Source organism: Hemitrygon akajei, chromosome 3, assembly GCF_048418815.1.
Source record: "Hemitrygon akajei chromosome 3, sHemAka1.3, whole genome shotgun sequence".
NCBI lineage: Eukaryota > Metazoa > Chordata > Chondrichthyes > Myliobatiformes > Dasyatidae > Hemitrygon > Hemitrygon akajei.
The window spans coordinates 174,393,925-174,414,932 of record NC_133126.1 but is presented as its reverse complement, the minus strand read 5'-3'; the positions used below and the strand labels follow the sequence as shown (position 1 = coordinate 174,414,932).

Here is a 21,008-nt window from a genome sequence, read left to right as displayed (position 1 = left end):
CAAGGGGGAGCAATATCCTTGCAGGTAGGTTTGCTAGCATGGTTCGGGAGGGTTTAAACTAATTTGCAAGGGGGATGGGACTCAGAGCGATAGAGCAGTGAAAGAAGTGCATGGAGTAAAGCCAGATCTAACATATAGATAGGCTTTGAGGAAAGAGCAGCAGAATAAAGGGTATAAAGGTAGTAAGGTAGAAGGGCTAACATGTGTGTACTTCAATGCAAGAAGCATCAGGAACAAAGGTGATGAACTGAGAGCTTGGATACATACATGGAATTATGATGTAGTAGCCATTACGGAGACTTGGCACACAACAGGGCAGGAATGGATTCTCAATATTCCTGGATTTCAGTGCTTTAAAAGGGATAGAGAGGGGGGAAAAGGGGAGGGGGGTGGCATTACTGGTCAAGGATACTATTACAGCTGCAGAAAGGGTGAGTAATGTAGCAGGATCCTCTTTTGAGTCAGTATGGGTAGGAGTCAGGAACAGGAAGGGAGCAGTTACTCTACTGGGGGTAGTCTATAGGCCCCCTGGTAGCAGCAGAGATACCAAGGAGCAGATTGGGAGGCAGATTTTGGAAAGGTGCAAAAATAACAGGGTTGTTATCATGGGTGACTTTAACTTCCCTAATATTGATTGGCACTTGATTAGTTCCAAGGGTTTAGATGGGCAGAGTTTGTTAAGAGTGTCCAGAATGGATTCCTGTCACAGTATGTTGACAGGCTGACTAGGGGGAATGCCATACTAGATCTAGTATTAGGTAACGAACTGGGACAGGTCACAGATCTGTCAGTGGGTGAGCATCTGGGGGACAGTGATCACCGCTCCCTGACCTTTAGCATTATCATGGAAAAGGATAGAATCAGAGAGGATAGGAAAATTTTTAATTGGGGAAGGGCAAATTATGAGGCTATAAGGCTAGAACTTGTGGGTGTGAATTGGGATGATGTTTTTGCAGGGAATATACTATGGACATGTGGTTGATGTTTAGGGATTTCTTACAGGATGTTAGGGATAAATTTGTCCTGGTGAGGAAGATAAAGAATGGTAGGGTGAAGGAACCATGGGTGACAAGTGAAGTGGAAAATCTAGTCAGGTGGAAGAAGGCAGCATACATGAGGTTTAGGAAGCAAGGATCAGATGGGTCTATTGAGGAATATAGGGTAGCAAGAAAGGAGCTTAAGAAGGGGCTGAGAAGAGCAAGAAGGGGGCATGAGAAGGCCTTGGTGAGTAGGGTAAAGGAAACCCCCAAGGCATTCTTCAATTATGTGAAGAACAAAAGGATGACAGGAGTGAAGGTAGGACTGATTAGAGATAAAAGTGGGAAGATGTGCCTGGAGGCTGTGGAAGTGAGTGAGGTCCTCAATGTATACTTCTCTTTGGTATTCACCAATGAGAGGGAACTTGATGACGGTGAGGACAATATGAGTGAGGTTGATGTTCTGGAGCATGTAGATATTAAGGGAGAGGAGGTGTTGGAGTTGTTAAAATACATTAGGATAGATAAGTCCCCGGGGCCTGACAGAATATTCCCCAGGTTGCTCCACGAGGCGAGGGAAGAGATTGCTGAACCTCTGGCTAGGATCTTTATGTCCTCGTTGTCCACGGGAATGGTACCGGAGGATTGGAGGGAGGTGAATGTTGTCCCCTTGTTCAAAAAAAGGTAGTAAGGATAGTCCAGGTAATTATAGACCAGTGAGCCTTACATCTGTGGTGGGAAAGCTGTTGGAAAAAAATCTTAGAGATAGGATCTATGGACATTTAGAGAATCATCGTCTGATCAGGGACAGTCAGCATGGTTTTGTAAAGAGCAGATCGTGCCTAACAAGCCTGATAGAATTCTTTGAGGAGGTGACCAGGCATATAGATGAGGGTAGTGCAGTGGATGTGATCTACATGGATTTAAGTAAGGCATTTGACAAGGTTCCACACGGTAGGCTTATTCAGAAAGTCAGAAGGCATGGGATCCAGGGAAGTTTGGCCAGGTGGATTCAGAATTGGCTTGCCTGCAGAAGGCAGAGGGTTGTGGAGGAGGGAGTACATTCAGATTGGAGGGTTGTGACTAGTGGTGTCCCTCAAGGATCTGTTCTGGGACCTCTGCTTTTTGTGATTTTTATTAACGACCGGGATGTGGGGTTAGAAGGGTGGGTTGGCAAGTTTGCAGACGACACAAAGGTTGGTGGTGTTGTAGATAGTGTAGAGGATTGTCAAAGATTGCAGAGAGATATTGATAGGATGCAGAAGTGGGCTGAGAAGTGGCAGATGGAGTTCAACCCCGAGGAGTGTGAGGTGGTACACTTTGGAAGGACAAACTCCAAGGCAGAATATAAAGTAAATGGCAGGATACTTGGTAGTGTGGAGGAGCAGAGGGATCTGGGGATACATGTCCACAGATCCCTGAAAGTTGCCTCACAGGTAGATAGGGTAGTTAAGAAAGCTTATAGGGTGTTAGCTTTCATAAGTCGAGGGACAGAGTTTAAGAGATGCGATGTAATGATGCAGCTCTATAAAACTCTATTTAGGCTACACTTGGAGTACTGTGTCCAGTTCTGGTCACCTCACTATAGGAAGGATGTGGAAGCATTGGAAAGGGTACAGAGGAGATTTACCAGGATGCTGCCTGGTTTGGAGAGTATGCATTATGATCAGAGATTAAGGGAGCTAGGGCTTTACTCTTTGGAGAGAAGGAGGATGAGAGGAGACATGATAGAGGTGTACAAGATATTAAGAGAAATAGACAGAGTGGACAGCCAGCGCCTCTTCCCCAGGGCACCACTGCTCAGTACAAGAGGACATGGCTTTAAGGTAAGGGGAGGGAAGTTCAAGGGGGATATTAGAGGAAGGTTTTTCACTCAGAGAGTGGTTGGTGCGTGGAATGCACTGCCTGAGTCAGTGGTGAAGGTAGATACACTAGTGGAATTTAAGAGACTATTAGACAGGTATATGGAGGAATTTAAGGTAGGGGGTTATATGGGAGGCAGGATTTGAGGGTCGGCACAACATTGTGGGCCGAAGAGCCTGTACTGTGCTGTACTGTTCTATGTTCTATGTTCATCAGAAGTGGAGAGGAGTAAAAATTTAGTTATCAATAGCAGAAAAGCCAGGGGCCACATGGTAGAACAATGGAAATATCTCCAATACAGTCGGACCAAATGACTCCAAAATGGCAAGCAGAAGTCAATAATGCTTTGCTTGTGAGATGTACGCTATGAAAAGATCCAAGACATGGACAGCTACTACTTGTAGGAAGAGTAAAGTGAGTCAAAATGGCGACAGGCATAAATAGCCAGTTGTGATACAGACAGAAAGAAAGTCATCTACAGTTGAAAATTTTGAAGTCAAGCCCCAAAAGCTATAGTATGCCCAGACAAAAGAGGTGCTATTCTTTCAGCTTGTTTCAATGTAGCAGTACAGGGGCCAGAAACAGATCAGAGTGCAAGTGGGAGGAGAATTAAAGTATCAGGCAACAAAGATAGAGTGAAGACAGTTGTTGCACCAAATGATTACTCAGATTGCACTCTCTTTCCCCCACCACCAAGGAGACTACATTACACTAGCTTGGAAGTGCAGGTAAATTGCCACTTCACTTGCAAAGATTTGGACCACTGGGTCTTGCAACCACAGAAGATGCAAAGCCCATTTGCTTCTTCCTTTCCTATCACCTGAGGCTCAATGCTTGAAAATAATATATTTTACAGTACATACCTGCAATATCTGGCACATGTTTGAATGGAAGTTTCACTAAATTAAACAAAAAAGACACATTAGCTTAAACAAACTGAAATAAAACAAAACTAGAAGAATATCCACATTTTTTAAAACAAAAGATCGAAAAATCAGAGTAAATACATGCCACTCCGTCTCCAAGAAAACTGAGAAATGGCACGTAACTTTCCAGTTGAAGTTATCAAACAAGCCATTTTCCAAAAGGAAATTTTTAAAACTGCCCGTTTTAAGTAAGAACAGACAATTGTAAGAATAACTTTCCAATGAAATGAGATTTTAATGCAACTTAAAATTACTTGGAAATTAGCTGCATTAACAATATACCCTGCAAAATGTTTAACACTTCCTTCCCTTATACTTTTTAATTTAATAAAAAAACATTCATTTACATATACTGCCTGTCCAGCATTAGATTGTTCATGTCCTCCAGATGAACAGGAGGCCAAAATTTCATTCGCCACTATAAATGCTGCTCATTTAGACATTATTTTAAAAAGTCTATGAAAAACATTATCTTGCTCAGCCTACAACCTTGGGAGTGATCATCAATGTCACTGGCTGCATGTAATTCAGTATTTGCCAGCTCATTTTCCCTAAACTATCCAGATCCCCATTTACCTAGCTCAGGGATGGCCAACCTATGGTGCATGCACTAGAAGTGGCGCATTGCACCCCAGTGATAATAATAAAAAAGTAAGCCTACTCATGCAAAAAGTATTAACCAAAAACTGATTTGTAGAGAAAAAAAGCTATAACAGGAATTTAAGTAGCTTAGAGCTAGAAATGGGTTCTCCTGAGAATAAATCTAAAACTTAGCAATTATTTTTAGCGATTTTATTATTTCATGCACATCTCTTGGCAAATGTTATCCTCTTTCGCATTAATCTGTTTTCAATTTTAAAAATGTTCAACAAGTCAAACTAGGAAAGAAGGACATTTGTTCTGCAGTCGTTCCATAACTGTTCAATACACGTTTGATACTTGCTTGATCCTGAGGCTCCAGGCATCTGCACCAGCGGTGCGTCGCAGGTTTTTGCCAGTCAGTTTACAATTGACACTCGTGCACTACAGAGTTGTACTTTTTTTGAACTTTGTGAACATCTGCAGTTCCGTACATTTTTTAAAATTAAGCCTTGTTTTTACATTCAGTTACCCATCACAGTGCAAAAGAAAAGCAGAAAGTGATAGTAAGCATGAATTCAATGAACAGTGGGAAAATGAGTTCTTATTTATAGCGGGTCTGTCAGGAAAACCGTAGTGCATTATTTGTGAAAACACTTTCTCACATAATCGAAGACATGATCTTAATAGACACTATAAAACACAACATCAGGCTGAAATAGAAGGAAAACTGAAGCTAGTGCTTGGGTCTGAGTTAGGGAACGAATATGTGATTAAGAAAAAGGAAGAAATCAAAAGAAGACAAGATATATTTGTTAAATTATGGTAAGTAATATTTATCTTTTTATATTAAATTAATATATCATGTAGAAATGCTAGATATGTCTATATGAACATATTTTTACAAGAATTGAATGGGGGTACAAGAGTTGTATGGCGCATCTGAACTCGTGCGTGAAAAAATTGACGCATGAAATGGAAAAGGTTGGCCACCCCTGACCTAGCTCAAACCCTCTGCCAATTTCACCTGCTATCAAATCAGCATTAATAGCAGCCGAAGTAAACAATTACTGCTAAAAAAAAATGCCTGAATTTACATGGAGGTCAAGGAATATTCAGCACAAGCCTCCCACTCCCACAAACTGCTTAATAACTTCTATTGCTTGCGAAGTTATCTGCTATTCCTCAGTTCTCTTTAGAAATTGTGAGAGACTAGCACAAGGAAGACAGAAATGGTTAAAGTTATAACCCAACTTTGAAGTCATGGATCTGATACTTAATTGCAACCCTGGAAAGTTTGATACTTAAGTTTTTTTTTAAAGCAGAAGCTTATTTACAAGCCCCTTAATAATGGGGCTAGTAATCATTGTTTGTGGAAACCAAAAAAGTCTCAGCATAATTGAAGACTAGGGACTTATCCATTTAGGCAGATGAAGGCAAGTCCTTCCTCGCTGCAAGAATAGATAGTAACAGACTGCTGAATGCAAATGTCCCAATGTCCCTAATGGAGGAACCACAGACTCTTCAATAGACAGGGCTCAGTGGATGGATGTTTTGTAAGGGTAGTGTACTCCTTCCAACATTTAGGGCTCCTGCATACTCCAACGAGGGCAAATTAATACAGTCCACAAATAATTCTTCACTACTTGGAGCAGTTATAGGGAAGAGCTTACCGGGGAGGTTATGTTATTTTCCAACAGACAGATCAGAACATGGCATCTGCTGTCAGGTAATAACTTGTCTCCCGACAGAAGCAAAGGAAGAGAGAGGGAAAACATTATGCATCTTCAGGTGGTGTCACAGACTACATTCCAATGCCCCAGCCTATGCAAAACTGCTGTCAATTCCATTATATCCTTCATTTGGAGGTAGTTCATGAGAGCCCAAGGGAGATTAATGTAGAGGAGAACTGCAAAATTGTCAGCTAAAGTTTTGTCTACCTTTCGATACTTACATTGGTATTGAAGGCTGGCTGTTACATTCAGGTGTGCTGGAATAACATTTCCTTTATGAACTCTGAGGCTGCCATTCTTCCTGCAAAAAAAGACATATTGGAAAAAGTATTAATTTTTATCAAAACCATTTTTTTGATGTCTCAGGTAGAGCAGGAGAAATAGGTTCTTCCCTTCCACCGGATTTCTGAACTGTTCATGAAAACTATTTCATCGGTCCTATCTTTTGCACTATAATATGCAATTTTGTGTTTATACACCGTGCTACAAAATGATAAATTTCATTTCGTATAAGACAACGATGATAAACCTGACTGATTTCAAAGTCTGAGTCTATCAGCAAAAACAGGCAACTGGAGAACTCGCTCTCCATTCAGTCATCCATGTAACATTACAGGATTCACTTCATTCACTGTGACCAAAGGAAAACATTTTGGGAAATTTCTACAGAACAAAACTTACTGACCATGAAGCAAAATTTACTTTAGTACTGTTTTCAAGAAAGATGGGGGCAGGGGAGTAAACAGCTTACTCTGCTAAGTAATTTCAGGAATAACTAAAAAAAATGAAAGGCGGTCCTTCTAAATTTATATAATGTTTCTAAATAAGTGGAAATACTTTGGAAACTATATTCCAATCTTTCACTAATATACAATCGAGAGAAAAGCTGCAGATGCCAGAAATCAAATTAACTCACAAAATGCTGAAGGAACTCAGCAGGCCAGGTACCATCTATGAAAAAAGAGTAAGCAGTCAATATTTCAGGCCAAAACCCTTCAACAGGACTGGAAAAAAAAGATGAGAAGTCAGAGTAAGAATGTGGGGGGGGGGGGGGGGGGAAGGGGAGGAAAATTCTTGCCCCTCCCATCTTCTTACTGTGACTTCTCATCTCTTTGTTCAGTCCTGATGAAGGGCTGCTGCCCGAAATGTTGACTAGTTACTCTTTTCCATAGATAGTACATGGCCGAAGCCCCTTCACCATTTTGTGTGCATTATTTCCACCGATGTATAGCCCTATTCAAATGAAAAGCATAGACTAACTTTCTTACCACCTTTATAAAAATAATCCATGTTGTTAATGAGTAATTGTTGTTATCACCATGGTTTTGTTTTTAAAATGTAGAATACTTCTTTATTTAAAATTACACTGGACTACAAAGATTTTGCTTTCTCGATATGTTTGAGTGTATCCTATGGATTTTGAGCTGCTGTTTATGAAAATCACCATGAAATTTCGCTACCATGCCACCCTTTTGGAATCACCTACATTTGTTATCTCAATTCACAATTCAAGTCAAATAAAATGTTGCTATAATGTATGCTGAAAAAGTTTCTATCTTGCCCAGGCATACCTTGGCGTGCTTTGGGTTGCAAGCATGACCCACAACAATGGAGTCTTTTTATTGATTCTTCAGTGAAAGCTGTGAAGCTACAAAACATGTCCATCCTTCATTAGCAATACATGAGCGAAAACTACTAAAACTTGGAAGTCTTGTTGAGACATATACAGTATCACAACTACAACTGGAATATCTGTGGTGATCTGAAAGTGGTCGCAGTGTTACTATGAATGAAGCTCGGATACACCAAGTACTGTTTTACTGGCAAATGTGACAACCATGCCAAGAATCCCATTACATTGGAAAGGATTGGCCACTCCTTAGCAGTTGGTAAGCAGCAGGGCAGAGAAGTGTGGCACATAAGCCACCCGTAGACCCAAAGACATTTTGCCTGCTCCTCATACAAAACTGGGGCTTTGAAAAATTTTGTGAAAGCAATGAACAAGGAGGACTTTGATATTTGAGACTGGCATTTCCCAGAATAACTGATGGCAAGATTAAGAAAGGCTTTTTTAGAGGTCCGCAAATCAAACAGACAATTCAAAGAACTTCTAGTATGATTCGAGAAAAATCCCATAAATGGCAATGATGTTGTTGACAATTTTCTTGGCAACTACAGAACACCAAACTGCGTGCAGCTTCTTGACATGCTTCAAGCATACAAAAGCATTAAGAGCAACATATCACTAAAGATTCATTTTCTGCATTCCCATTTAAACTTCTTTCCTGCACATCTTGGGTCTGTCAGTGATGAGCAGGTTTCACCAGGTTTCACCAGGTTTCACCAGGACATTGTGATCATGGAGAAACTGTATCATGGTAACTGGAATCCATCTATGCTGGCTGATTATTGTTGGACACTTAAGCGAGAAGCCTCAGACAGTGAGTACAAATGAAAATCAAAATATTTTTAGCTTTGTCAAACTATTGCGAAGCATCAGCACCATTATGTAGCTAACTGCATTGTATTCAATAAAAGTTAATTGCTTGCCTCTTTAAATTCCTACACAATACAAGTAGTCTGAAATTACATTTGTGTTCAAGGGGTCCATCATAACCAAAACAAAACTGAGGAAAGAAACACTTCAAAAAAAAAATTGCTGTCCAGTGTAGTTGATTGAGTCAGCTGATACATTCAAAATGTGCCTTGAACTCCTGGAATATGGAAATTTTAATCGTACCAACTTCCCAGTGTAGCCCCCCAGACCTACTCGGGCAAGGTTGTAGACAAAGATCATTGTCAGCATTTTTCTATTGTACTGCCAGCTCAGTCGCCAGCTACAAAACATTGTGTGTGTACTCAGTTTTACAAATCGGTTTATTCTGAGCACTGATTAAAAAAATATCAGATACTTTTCACATTGAAGTTCTGATGGCCAACAGAAATAAGAAAGGTGAGCAAGTAAAACCGGGAGCAAGGCCAACTCTACAAATGCCACTCTCTTCCTTTAATCAACAACTAAATTTAACTCTTCTGAATATACCGCAAGGACAATGGTCTGAAACTGGTGACATCCTGCTTATTGAAGTTAGATAGTGCCACCAGGACCCAGCTGCCCTGTTAATCAGTGAATCCCTCAAGGGTACAATTTGGTTTTCCCAGCTGGTGAAGTTAGTCGAAAGAATAAAGGTCAGAGGAAAAATACAGCCAATTGTAAATTTTCCTTATGGGGTTGGAAGGACAAATTTCACACACAAAACCAACAAAAAAATGTCTAGAGTTTTTGTATGGACAGGCAATACCCATTCTCCCTCAACTTCCCAGATGAAATCCCTTGCCCTTCTATTATCCAATTGTCAATAACCCATCCTATGGTCCTGAACAGTAACCACCCACCATTCTACTCCCATGTATTGGCAAGTTTCCAGATGTCACAAGACTAACATCCTTTGCATGCTTAAAGCAAAGGAGATTGAGGTGGATAAAAGATTAATCTCCAACACTGCGACTTAAGAATCCATTAAGTTAATACTTTATAATTGGCATACTCAAAAAGGAGTTGATTTAGGATCAAAGGAAAAGGGCTCAAAAGAAGTTGACATAGGACTCAAAGGAAAAGGACTCAAGGCATTACTAAACTTTGCATTCTTGCTTTGTCATTGCACAATTTGATCAAAATTTCTTACTGTTACTTTTAACTTTAATTATTCAACCATTACAAGATTAAATGCTTCAATCTGATCACATTCTATTCAGACCCTTCAAATAATAATTCTCCACAATTCTCTCCATTCTGCAATTATTTTAATATAATTAAAATCCCCTGCAATTGCAACATTTTAATTGTTCTGTTCAAGCACCTCTTCACTTAATTTTACTACTTGAAGAACAGCTACTTGTTAAAAATTATTTTAGTCCTTCATCTATACCATCGCCATTCTTTGCAGCTTCGAGTACCTTGGAACACTCCTCAAAATGCATTTCCAAACATTTAATTTCAGAGAGTCAGGGTTGTACAGCAGGCATAAAGGCCCATAAACCAATTGTATCCATGTTGATCTTTTTGCCTATATACACCCATTCCATTTACCAATATTAGAACTAACTTTATATTGCCCTCTCAAGTGTTTGGCTAAATAACTAAATGCAGTGATTCCATACCTCTTGCAGTGCATTCCAAATATTAACCACACTAAAGGCAACTTCCTTTAAAACTCCAGACTCCCTTTTAAACTTTCTAACTTTCACCTGAAACCTATCATTGGAGAAACAATTCCCACCAACTGCTTACACCATCTCTGCCTCTAATTTATTTAAGGGATCACTCCTCAGCCTCCCTCAGCCCTGAGAAAACAAGTCTAATCTAAAGATCACCAATCCAGGCAAATCTCCTGTGCACTCTCTCCGGCACAAGCCACATTCTTTCTAGAGTACATGCAATACTCCAACAAAACTTCTGCAAAGCTGCAACATCCAAATTTTATGCCCCAACCTCCATAGGCATACAGTTTCTTCAGCACTTTGTTAACCAATCAGTGATTGCCAACATGTTCTTTCACTTGGCTTTGGTTTTTTTCCTTATTTTGTTTCTGTGGAGATATCAGGATCATTTTACAACATTAAATACAATTTAATGCTTTGTTGTTAATACTGGCTTAACCTGCATCATACAACTTATTGCCAAGTTTTACTGAGAATGTTAGGTGCAAATATTTGGCTTTGACAGATCTCGACTAAACAAGCAGAATTTATACCTGAGCAAGTTTACAGGTTAACAAAACCTTTTTTTTAAAAAAAAAACAATATTATCTAGAACAGGGGTTCCCAGCCTTTCTTAATGCCATTCCAATACCATTACACAAGGGGTCCGTGGTCTCCAGGCTGGTAACCTCCGATATAAAATATTTACTACGCTTTTGACATTTGTCTTGCTTTCCTTTCTGCCCATTTGTAGAATACTTACAGCTTCTCCTCAACTCTGAGGTCCACCCAACCATCATTGTCCAGGATGTATTCCTCTGAAACGCAATCACCAGAAGAAGTATGTGTGGGAAGATGTTCAATATCATACCATATCCCCATATACTATAGAAGAGAAATGCAAAAATATTAGTTAATTTTGGCCAATTATACCAATCATAATCCTGGGAAATAACTCAACAAAATACCAACAAATTTAGCCATTTTAGGAGCCTTCTTTTATTCAGGCTGACCTCCACTCCAACCTCAAAGCACAGACTCAGATCATTTCTGTGGTCGAAAGGTAATCACTATCCTAGCAAATAACACTGTAAGGTATAGAAAACAAAGAGGCAAATAACCATATTTGATGATAGTGATTATATTTATGAGGTACAACATTGGTGCTGGAGGGGTTGGGGTATTCAGAATTCATCCTCAAAAATATACAATATAAAACTGTGCACTGAAAAGGTAGATGGATGAATGCTTTATTATTTCCATAAGGCCATAAGGCATTGGGGCAGAATTAGGCCATTTAGCCATCAAATCTGCTCCATCATTCCATCATGATTGATTTACTCTCCCCTTCAATCCCATTCCCTGCCCCTTTGTCACCCTAAGCAGCATCTAAACAGCTGTCCCTTGAGAAATGCAGTGCTCTCTCAGGCCTATATTGAAGTGGCAAAATAAATTGCATGTCCTGGCCCTTTTAGATAATTTCATAACCAATGAGCCCAAGTTGACAAAATAGAAATGAATGATCTGACTTTTGCTTAAATCATTATTGTTCCACCCCACATCTATGCATGCATTCAGAGTCAGAAGGGTTCCATAAATGAAGCATATGTAAATCAAGGTTCATAGTTAAAGTTAACAACATATTTCTTTGGATACTATTGCATCAGTAATCAATGCACTAAGATGGTGGCACACGCAGATGCAGTGGCTTCTCTGGGTCCAACAAAAGGTGTCATTTTTTGTTCTTCATGCCTTTTTCGTGACTGCAGCACACTGGTGGATATCAAGAAGATCAAGTTCTGCAGGTCTACTCTACGAGCAAGATGTTTGATACCGTTGGAGCTAGACTTGTTGCGCACCATGTTTCACCTACCCAGGGAAAACGCAGTCAGAGTTCAGTCCAACAGATGGTGTGGCAATTGTCTTGAACGTTTTTGTTGTGATTGCACGCCACTGTTGGATATTGGCAATGTAGAATACCGAGAGTCCGATTCACTGGTTCATTGGCAAAACGGAAGCTATGTTGCCTCAGTTGTTGCACGGACAAGATTGAGGGTGTGAGCCCAGGTAAGACTGAAATGAGGGCTTTCTATAGTTCCCAACAAACACACTGGTCCATCCACTTGGTCACAGCTACATGTTTGACGTGGAGAAAGTGAATGGGTTGAGGAAGAGATTGCTCAGAATGAGAACAAGTTCAGCCAGGAAAATGAGTGTAGTAGTGGAGCAGAAATGGTTAGACCTCAGCTTCCCCCAAAATATCAGAATGCTTAATTACCTCTAGGGAAAAATATTTAAAGGTTTTCCAATTATCCAAACTACTTATTTTACCCTCACGGGCCATGCCTCCATAAATGTATAGAAGAGGATGGTATGTGGCTATTGGTTCTCATTCACCAGTCATCCACCCTGCTTGAAGTGCAAGACTATTAGTTTTTGGGAATGCTGATCATAGTTTTTATTTGTATAGCAAGTGTCATTTACAAGTTTTTATATTTATACAAAAAAAGTAACCAATTAAAACAGTTCACAGTGAGAAAATGCAAAATATATTACCCAAGTATTCATTCAGCTGATTGAGATAAGTTAAAACAAGACATACTGGACAATCCAATATTCAACTATAAAAGGGCGTTAAGTGTGTTTTTAATCCTTCTGTTAAACTTAGAAATTTTATTAATTTCTGGTATATTAATAGAAGATCTTGAATCTCTAGGAAGGTGTTTGTATTCTGAATGTGACACGTAGAGCCCAAAAAATATTCTGCACTATATTTTCCAACACTTGTCCCAAAAAATTTGCTCTTCATGGAGTTGATGAAGATCATTTTCATTGATGCAATCAATGCCATTTTATCAAGAGCAGTAACCAGAATGAGGCAGCAGGAATGCTTTCCATTAACGCTTTGTTGTATTATCTAATAAACCTACCAAGATGAAATAGTGAGTAATAAGTAGGTCATATACCCTCTGAAAATCCATGCCTTGACCATTCCACATTGGAAAGAAAAGCAGCAGAAAGCAGGGAGCTCAGCCCAATCTATCACAGGCACATCCCTCCCCACCACTGAAAGTAACAACATTAGGTGCTGCCTCAAGAAGGCAATGTCCATTAAAGACCCCCATCATCATCAGGCCAGCTGTATCAACTCTGAAGTCCCACACCACCAGATTCATAAAACATCTACTTCTCTTCAGCCATTCAGTTCTCAAACCAACTGGTAAAAACCTAATCATTACTTTGGTATAGCAAAACAATGACCCCTTTGCATTACTATAGACTTAGTTCTTTATTGTAGTAGTGCACTTTCCTGGATAATTTATGTTTTTGGGTGAATGTTGTCTCTAATGTTATATGCCTGTAATATTGTTGCAAGTAAATTTTTCATTGTTTTAATTTCATGAACTCCAAGTTGTACCTGTGCATATCAATTACACTGATTTTACATGGGTAAAATTTATACTGCGGCACTAATAAACTTTTAATACATTCACAAGATAAATCAGCACAGCTTGACTGTTAAATATATCAAAAGATACCACAGAATGTCCAGCAAGTTTGGGAAATCAATGAAAAATTATCCTACCATAACTGGTGTCCAAAACTGTTCTTTAATGATATAGCATTGTTTTCTCGATTCTTCCCTACCTCAGTTATCAACAACAACTGCTAATATTTTCTCTGCATAGCTTTTGACCAAAATAATTAAGATTGCCTGTTGTGGATATGGTTAAATTAATAATATATTTTAAAAGTATCCATTTCATGCCAATAGTATGTTAACGTTCATCAAGGATGAGTTGCAGTGTTTGTTAATGAGCCATTTACCAATCACTGACATAAAAATCTGGTTCTGCTGCGTTCAAATAGCCATGCAATTGACTACTGATGTCCTTTAGAGTAATATTTTGATCTATCACTGACAAAATGAACTGTAGTTATTAGCCAGACAGCTGTAGCCAAAACCTTACAAACTTGTGACCTCCACTACCAAGAAGAACAAAGGTACTTGTAAGTTATCCCCCAAATCACATACAAGTGATCTTAATTCAGGAATACATTACCAGTTCTTCATCACTGTTGGGTCTAGATGCTGGAACTTTCTATGCAATACTACTGTGCAAGTCTTTTCACCAGCAACACTACAGCTGTTCAATAAGGTAACATGCCACCATTCTCTCAAGGGCAATTAGGGGTGAGGTAATCAAAGCTGACTCTCCATTGACTGCCTACACCCTGAAAATAAAGGGCTTCTCAAATATTTATCACAAATTAAATGAAAAAATCTTCTATAATTAACCATCTTTGATATCCATGATAGTCATGCTATTGGCCCTTCTCCTTTGTTGTCTGTTGTGAATAATGAACCAACACTGGGGCAAACATTGTATGTTTGAAACTTGTTTAAACTAGGATTTCCTTTCCAGTCAATGGGGGGGAGGGGGTCCATTTTGATCGGGCTGATCAGAAATAACGACCAGAAGGTGAAAGAGCAACGTGAACAAACGGTGTACCATACTGTCGCTTCAGTTGGGCGCTGCTCATTGACATCTATTGTGGCTGCAGGGAGTAACAAATGTCAAGACCTCATACAGCCGCACGATTCACTAACCTTCGTTAGGGAGAAATTTTCCTGTAATTTTACTTCGGGGCATTTACCACGGCCATTCTTGCTGTTTGCTCCGGGCAGGCAGATGATCGAAAACACCAGCATTAGCAGCGGCCCCTGCATGTTAGCGTCTCAGGAGCCCCCTGAAAGATACAACAGGGTATTCGCTTCGTTCATTCGGAGGGTACAGAAATAGAAGAAAATTGAAATAAATAGGGGGTGGGTGGATTAACTGAAGCATTTCTACATGGAGGAAGTACCTTCTTAAGCAACGCTGGTTCTCCTGGTACCTTGACTGAAAAAATGCAGTTTCTTTTTTGAAGAGAGAATTTTCAGTTTGCAGGCTAATTCCATTTTAAAATAGATGGACTAACCTCGCTATTGCTCTATCCCCAACTTCCTCCAGTTTGAAAACTTGCCCGCTGTGGCAAACTCTGACGTATTTTCTGCCCTTTCCATTTCCTAATTTTAATAAAAGGTGGTTGTAGGTAACAACAATGTCACCCGAAGGTTCATTTGGCATATGCATTTTACCCCTTCGGTGCGTTAAATCTGGGATACAATTGGTCTTTTATTTATGAGTTACAGCACAGAATAAACCCTTCGAGCTGCGCCGCTCAGCCGCCCCACATTTAACCCTAAACTAACCACGGGACAATTTACAGTGACCAGTTAACCTACTAAACAGGACATCTTTGGACTCTTGATCTTTGCTGAAGACAGAATCATCTTAATATCCGGAAAGCTAACAACAAATTGTGAGTAAAAATTGCTCCCGTCTTTGTTTAACCTTTGTCTGATTGTAGAAATAATGATGAAAGTGTCCGTGCATTTAAATCGAACTCCTTCTGATCATTGCCTGTATTTAAGAATTTACTAGTTGAAGTAGTTACCATATTTTGAATATTAAAAAAAAACATACACGTGTCTGAATTATTGAATTCCTGTTTCATATTCAGATTCTAGTTAAACATCGTAGGGAGCGGTGCACTGTTCGGGTCGTTTCTGTTTAACGTAATGCACTTCGCCGTGTTTAATCTGGATGAGGACTGAATTTGGTGTATCCTCGATTTATCATTCTCCGGCGATGTGCGCATAGTTCTTTCGTCTAAGATTTCTTTAAAAAGCAAATATCAGACGAAGATTTTGAAACTTTTTTATAATAATCTGGGAACTATGTTGTAAACGTCTTTGACAATTAACTGCAGATATTTCTCTTTCACGCACAATTACTACTGTTGGTGTAGCATTCTCTCAGAACTGATAACGCAGCTCCTCGATTATCCGAACTCACTGGGGCTCCAAGCGGTATTTGTTCCTGTTTCTCTCGAGTCATCTCAATTTAATATAGTCCGCTCGTTAAAAAGGGCATCCAGTCTATTCCGGCAAATAGTTTTACTTTACAAGTCGGGTCAATTCTTTCAACAGAATGACAAAACAAGACAGTTTATTTGGGGCTTTCATCTACGTGTTTTTTTTTGTTTTTGAAAGGCTACAATTTCCTCTCGAGTTCCCAAATTCCGATCGTCGGTTCCTTCAATCATACTTTATTAAAATTGACATAAAACAGGCAAAATATGACATTTCAAATAAGGGCCATTCATGTCCAAGAAACTTAATTACAACCACTTATATATTCTCCTCCCTCTGTATAACTCCCCAGTAGCTTACCTCAGAGCAAGCAGAAAGAGTGATGCGGTGTTCTGGAACTGACCCCCTCTCAGGTGTAACATTATCTACTACACCGCCCACAACCAACCCTATATCCGACCAACCAGCTTCAGGTAATAACAGGTCAGGTGAGAGCAGTCCCACCTGAAGCTCTAGGGAAGATTACAGTCATGCATACATCTGTACAAGTGTGCGTACCTGTTAAATACTGTGCTGGAGCTCTCGAAAATATTGAATGCTATATTGCACGTTGTTAATACTTGGTAAAATTAAGGCACTATTTACTTCATAGCATTTGGTGCTATTTTATGCACCAAAGATTCCCCATCGGTCAGCACTTGTTTTCCCCATTTACTCAAGATGCAATGGCGCGGCCCCCCAATTTGGGGAACAACAAACCTATACTGTACCAGAGATTTGAAACATTTCAAACTTAACCTTGTTAAATCAAAAGTGTTTCGGACAAAATAGGTACACACAGCAAAATTCCTTAAACAATAACTAAGTAGCATCCGTTTAATATTCTGGTGGGGGGAAGGGGATTGGCCTAAGCTTTTAGGCCAATGATATTTTATTGGAAATGATGGAAGATTATCGATCTGAAACATTAAAATGCGATTTTCCCTTTCTGCACATGTAGCCTGACCTTCTGAATATTTCCAGCACCTTTTTGACTGACAGTTGTTATCTTGGCTTTGAGTACACTTTTCTTTTGGTTTTGACAAAAGGCAAACCATTCAGGGCCCATATAACAATGACCAAGTTTATTGATTGCATGTATCATTGCAGCGGTAGAAGCTATAACCTTACATTTAGAACCATGCTGGCAAACATCCACTTTTGGGCATCCTGGCAGCAAATCTCCCTTGCTGAGGTATCCAAGGAACCCAAAGATTTTGAGCCACATACTTCGTGACACTGGGATGGAAGGTCCCCCTCCCCTCACCCCCAAGGTGAGTGCTCCAGCTTCTGGTTCAAATGACAGATTGCCCCTTCGTTTAGATACAGCAGAAGATCAGTGGTTAGATCTAATGGTTGGGTGAGATGAGGGGGTGCCGGTCTGCAGACTCAAGGTTATTGTTCCAGAGGTTGGTTGGTTAGTCAGGAAGAAATATTGAAAACATCGTTGTTCATGCAAAGGAGATGTCAAGCTTTTTGACGCAGAGATTGGTGAGTGCGTGGAATGGGCTGCTGGCAGCGGAGGTGGAGGCGGAACTGATAGGGTCTTTTAACAGACTCCTGGATGGACACATGGAGCTTAGAAAAATAGAGGGCTATGGGTAAAGCCTAGGCAGTTCTAAGGTAGGGACATGTTCAGCACAGCTTTGTGGGCCAAAGGGCCTGTATTGTGCTGTAGGTTTTCTATGTTTCTATGAAATATTGAAGGCATTGTTGTCCTCCTGGGAGAGGAGAGGGGGGAGAGCTGAGAATGGCTGGCGAGTTTGCTGGCCTCATGAATATTGATGGGCATGGGGAGATCTAATGGAGGGAGCATCAGTTAAGATATTCATAGACTTTGGGGGAGCTGCTGAAATGTCAGCTGATTTATTGGGGACTCAGGTATGTTGTCTGAGGGGTTGAAGTTAGCTTTAAATTGTGGACTAGAGAACATCAGGTTCAGGAATACGGTATTTGCTGTGGATTAGGAGGAGGATTTGGGCAAATTAGACATTTTTTGTTAATGCCATCTAAAACTGTATTTTCTGAAAGCAATCAGGGAAAGGATCAGAAGCAGACACAAGGCTCCTTCTGGCATGTGTAAATATACTTATGATATGTGTAAAGGCGCCTCTTGTCAGTCCTTTATGAAATTGACACTGTTGGTAATTTATATCAGAAATGTGCATGAACATCTATCTATTATTACAATCCTCTAAGCCATGCGTATCTCAATCCCAAGATTACAGCAGTGAAGAAAGTCTTGAGGCCCATCATGTCCATGTTGGTTCTTACAAAGAGCAAACTGATTTAATCCCTAACTATATATTTTATTCATGTTCCAGCAAACTAGTTATTTTCAAATGCACATCCAATGGCCTGTTGGTGTCATTTGATTCAGCCACTGCATCAGCTGATGTTTTCACCTGAATCTATTGAAGGATGACTTCTTTCAAAAAGATGAATCATTCCCACTGACTCCTGGGAATTCCTGGGCCATGATTGCTCAAATGAACAAGGGGTATAGAAGATCCAATCACAAACAAGAGAATATCTGCAGATGCTGGAAATCAAAGTAACACACACAGAATGCAGGAGGGACTCAGCAGGCCAGGCAGCATCTATGGAAAAGACTACAGTTGACGTTTCGGGCTGAGACCCTTCCACAGATGCTGCCTGGCCTACTGGGTACCTCCGACATTTTGTAGGAGTATTGGGGATGTAGGGTTTTACTTAAGCAGGAAATGAGGAAGGCAAAAAGAGATCATGAGACATCTCTGGCAGATAAAGTAAAAGAGAATCCCAAATAATGCTCCAAGTATACTGTATTAAGAGCAGAAGAGTTACTAGGGAGAATATAAAACCAAGGATGTAATGCTGAGGCTTTTTAAGGCATTGGTCAGACCACATGTGGAGTGCCTCATTTAAGAAAGGAAATGCTGACATTGGAGAGGTCCAGAGGAGCTTCACGAGAATGATCCCAGGAATGAAATGGTTAATGTACAATGAATGATTGATAGCCTTGGGCCTGTACATTCTGTACAGTTCCTTGGCTGGAGTTTATAAGGATTTCATTGAAACCTATCAAATATTGAAAGGCCTAGATAGAGTGGACATGGCGATGACGTTTCTAATAGTCCAGGATGTCCAGGACTAGAGGGCACAGCCTCAGAATACAAGGATGTCTTTTAGAACAGAGATGGAGAAATTTATTTAGCCAGAGGGCGGTGAATCCGTGAATTTCATTGCACAGATAGCTGTGGAGGCCAAATCACTGGGTATACCGTCAGTGGCCACTTTAACAGCTTCAGGAGTGGAACCTGGTGTGATCTGCCCATCCACCTTAAGGCCCGATTGCTGTGCATTCAGAGATGCTCTTCTGCACACCACTGTTGTAATGCATGATTACTTGAGTCATTGCAACTCCTGTCAGCTTGAACTACCCTGGCCATTCTTCTCTGAACTCTTTCGCCCACAGAACAACCATGACCTGAATGTTTCATTATTTTTGCACCATTCTCTGTAAACTCTAAAGACTGTTGTGCATGAAAATCCCAGGAGATCAGCAGTTTCTGAGATACTCAAACCACTTTGTCTGGCCCCAGCAATCATTCCATGGTGAAAGCCACTTAGATCATATTCTTCCCACAATCTGATGTTCAGTCTGAACAACAACTGAACCTCTTGACCATATCTGCATGCTTTTATGCATTTAGTTGCTGCATACGAATGCCTGATTAGATAGTTGATTTAATGAGCAGATGTGCAGGTGTGCCTAATAAAGTGGCCACTGAGTGTATTTAAAGCAGAGCTTGATAGGTTCTTGATTAGGAAGAACGTCAAAGGTTCCAGAAAGAAGGCAAGAGAATGGGGTTGAGAGGGATGATAAAGATTCAAAAATTCAAAACACATTTATTATCAACAAACAAGAGAAAATCTGCAGATGCTAGAAATCCAAGCAGCATGCACAAAATGCTGGAGGAACTCAGCAGGCCAGGCAGCATCTATGGAAAAGAGAACAGTCGACGTTTCGGGCCGAGCCCCTCCAGCAGGACTGGAGAAAAAAAAAAGAGGAGTAGAGTTAAAAGGTGGGGAGAGGGGAGGAGAAAACACACGGTGATAGGTGAAACTGGAAGGGAAAGTGGTGAAGTAAAGAGCTGGGAAGGATTGGTGAAAGAGATACGGGGCTGGAGAAGAGGGAGTCTTATAGGAGAGGACAGGAGGCCATGGAAGAAAGAAAAGGTGGGAGGACCACCACAGGGAGGCAATGGGCAGGCAAGGTGATAAAGTGAGAGAAGGAAAAGAGGATGGGGAATGGTGAAGTGGTGGTTGAGGTGGGGGGAAGGACATTACCGGAAGTTTGAGAAATCAATGTTCATGCCATCAGGTTGAAGGCTACCCAGACGGAATATAAGATATTGTTCCTCCAATCTGAGTGTGGCCTCATTACAACCATAGCAGAAGCTATGGATAGTCGTATTGGAATGGGAATGGGAAGTGGAATTAAAATGGGTGGCCACTGGAGATCCCACTTTTTCTGGTGGACAGAACATAGGTGCTCGGCGAAACAGTCTCCCAATCTACGTCAGGTCCCACCGATATACAGGAGGCCACACTAAGAGCATGGGACACAGTAGATGACCCCAACAGACTCACAGGTTAAGTGTCACCTCACCTGGGAGGACTGTTTCGTGAGCACCGCAGAGATGTGCGCTTAGCCCACTGCTCAACTCGCTTTACACCGATGACTGCGTAGCTTAGTACAGCTCCAACAGCACGTATAAGTTTGACA

General features: G+C 40.5%; 1 protein-coding gene across 4 annotated transcripts in view; it reads right to left on the bottom strand.

The window, feature by feature from the left end:
• Positions 1-21,008, bottom strand: part of LOC140725650 (apolipoprotein D-like) — a 57,292-nt gene that overhangs the window by 6,762 nt on the left and 29,522 nt on the right. The window contains exons 1-5 of one of the 4 annotated variants that reach the window (XM_073041397.1): positions 16,559-16,667; positions 14,891-15,030; positions 11,042-11,163; positions 6,300-6,379; positions 3,704-3,739 (exon numbers count right to left, since the gene is read on the bottom strand). In XM_073041397.1, the coding sequence (XP_072897498.1) occupies positions 3,704-3,739; positions 6,300-6,379; positions 11,042-11,163; positions 14,891-15,010 (358 nt within the window). In that variant the 5' untranslated portion in view covers positions 15,011-15,030; positions 16,559-16,667. Of the gene's footprint in view, positions 1-3,703; positions 3,740-6,299; positions 6,380-11,041; positions 11,164-14,890; positions 15,031-15,147; positions 15,285-16,558; positions 16,668-21,008 lie in introns of those variants that run through there. The other 3 variants (XM_073041400.1, XM_073041396.1, XM_073041398.1) reach the window with 3 other exon arrangements.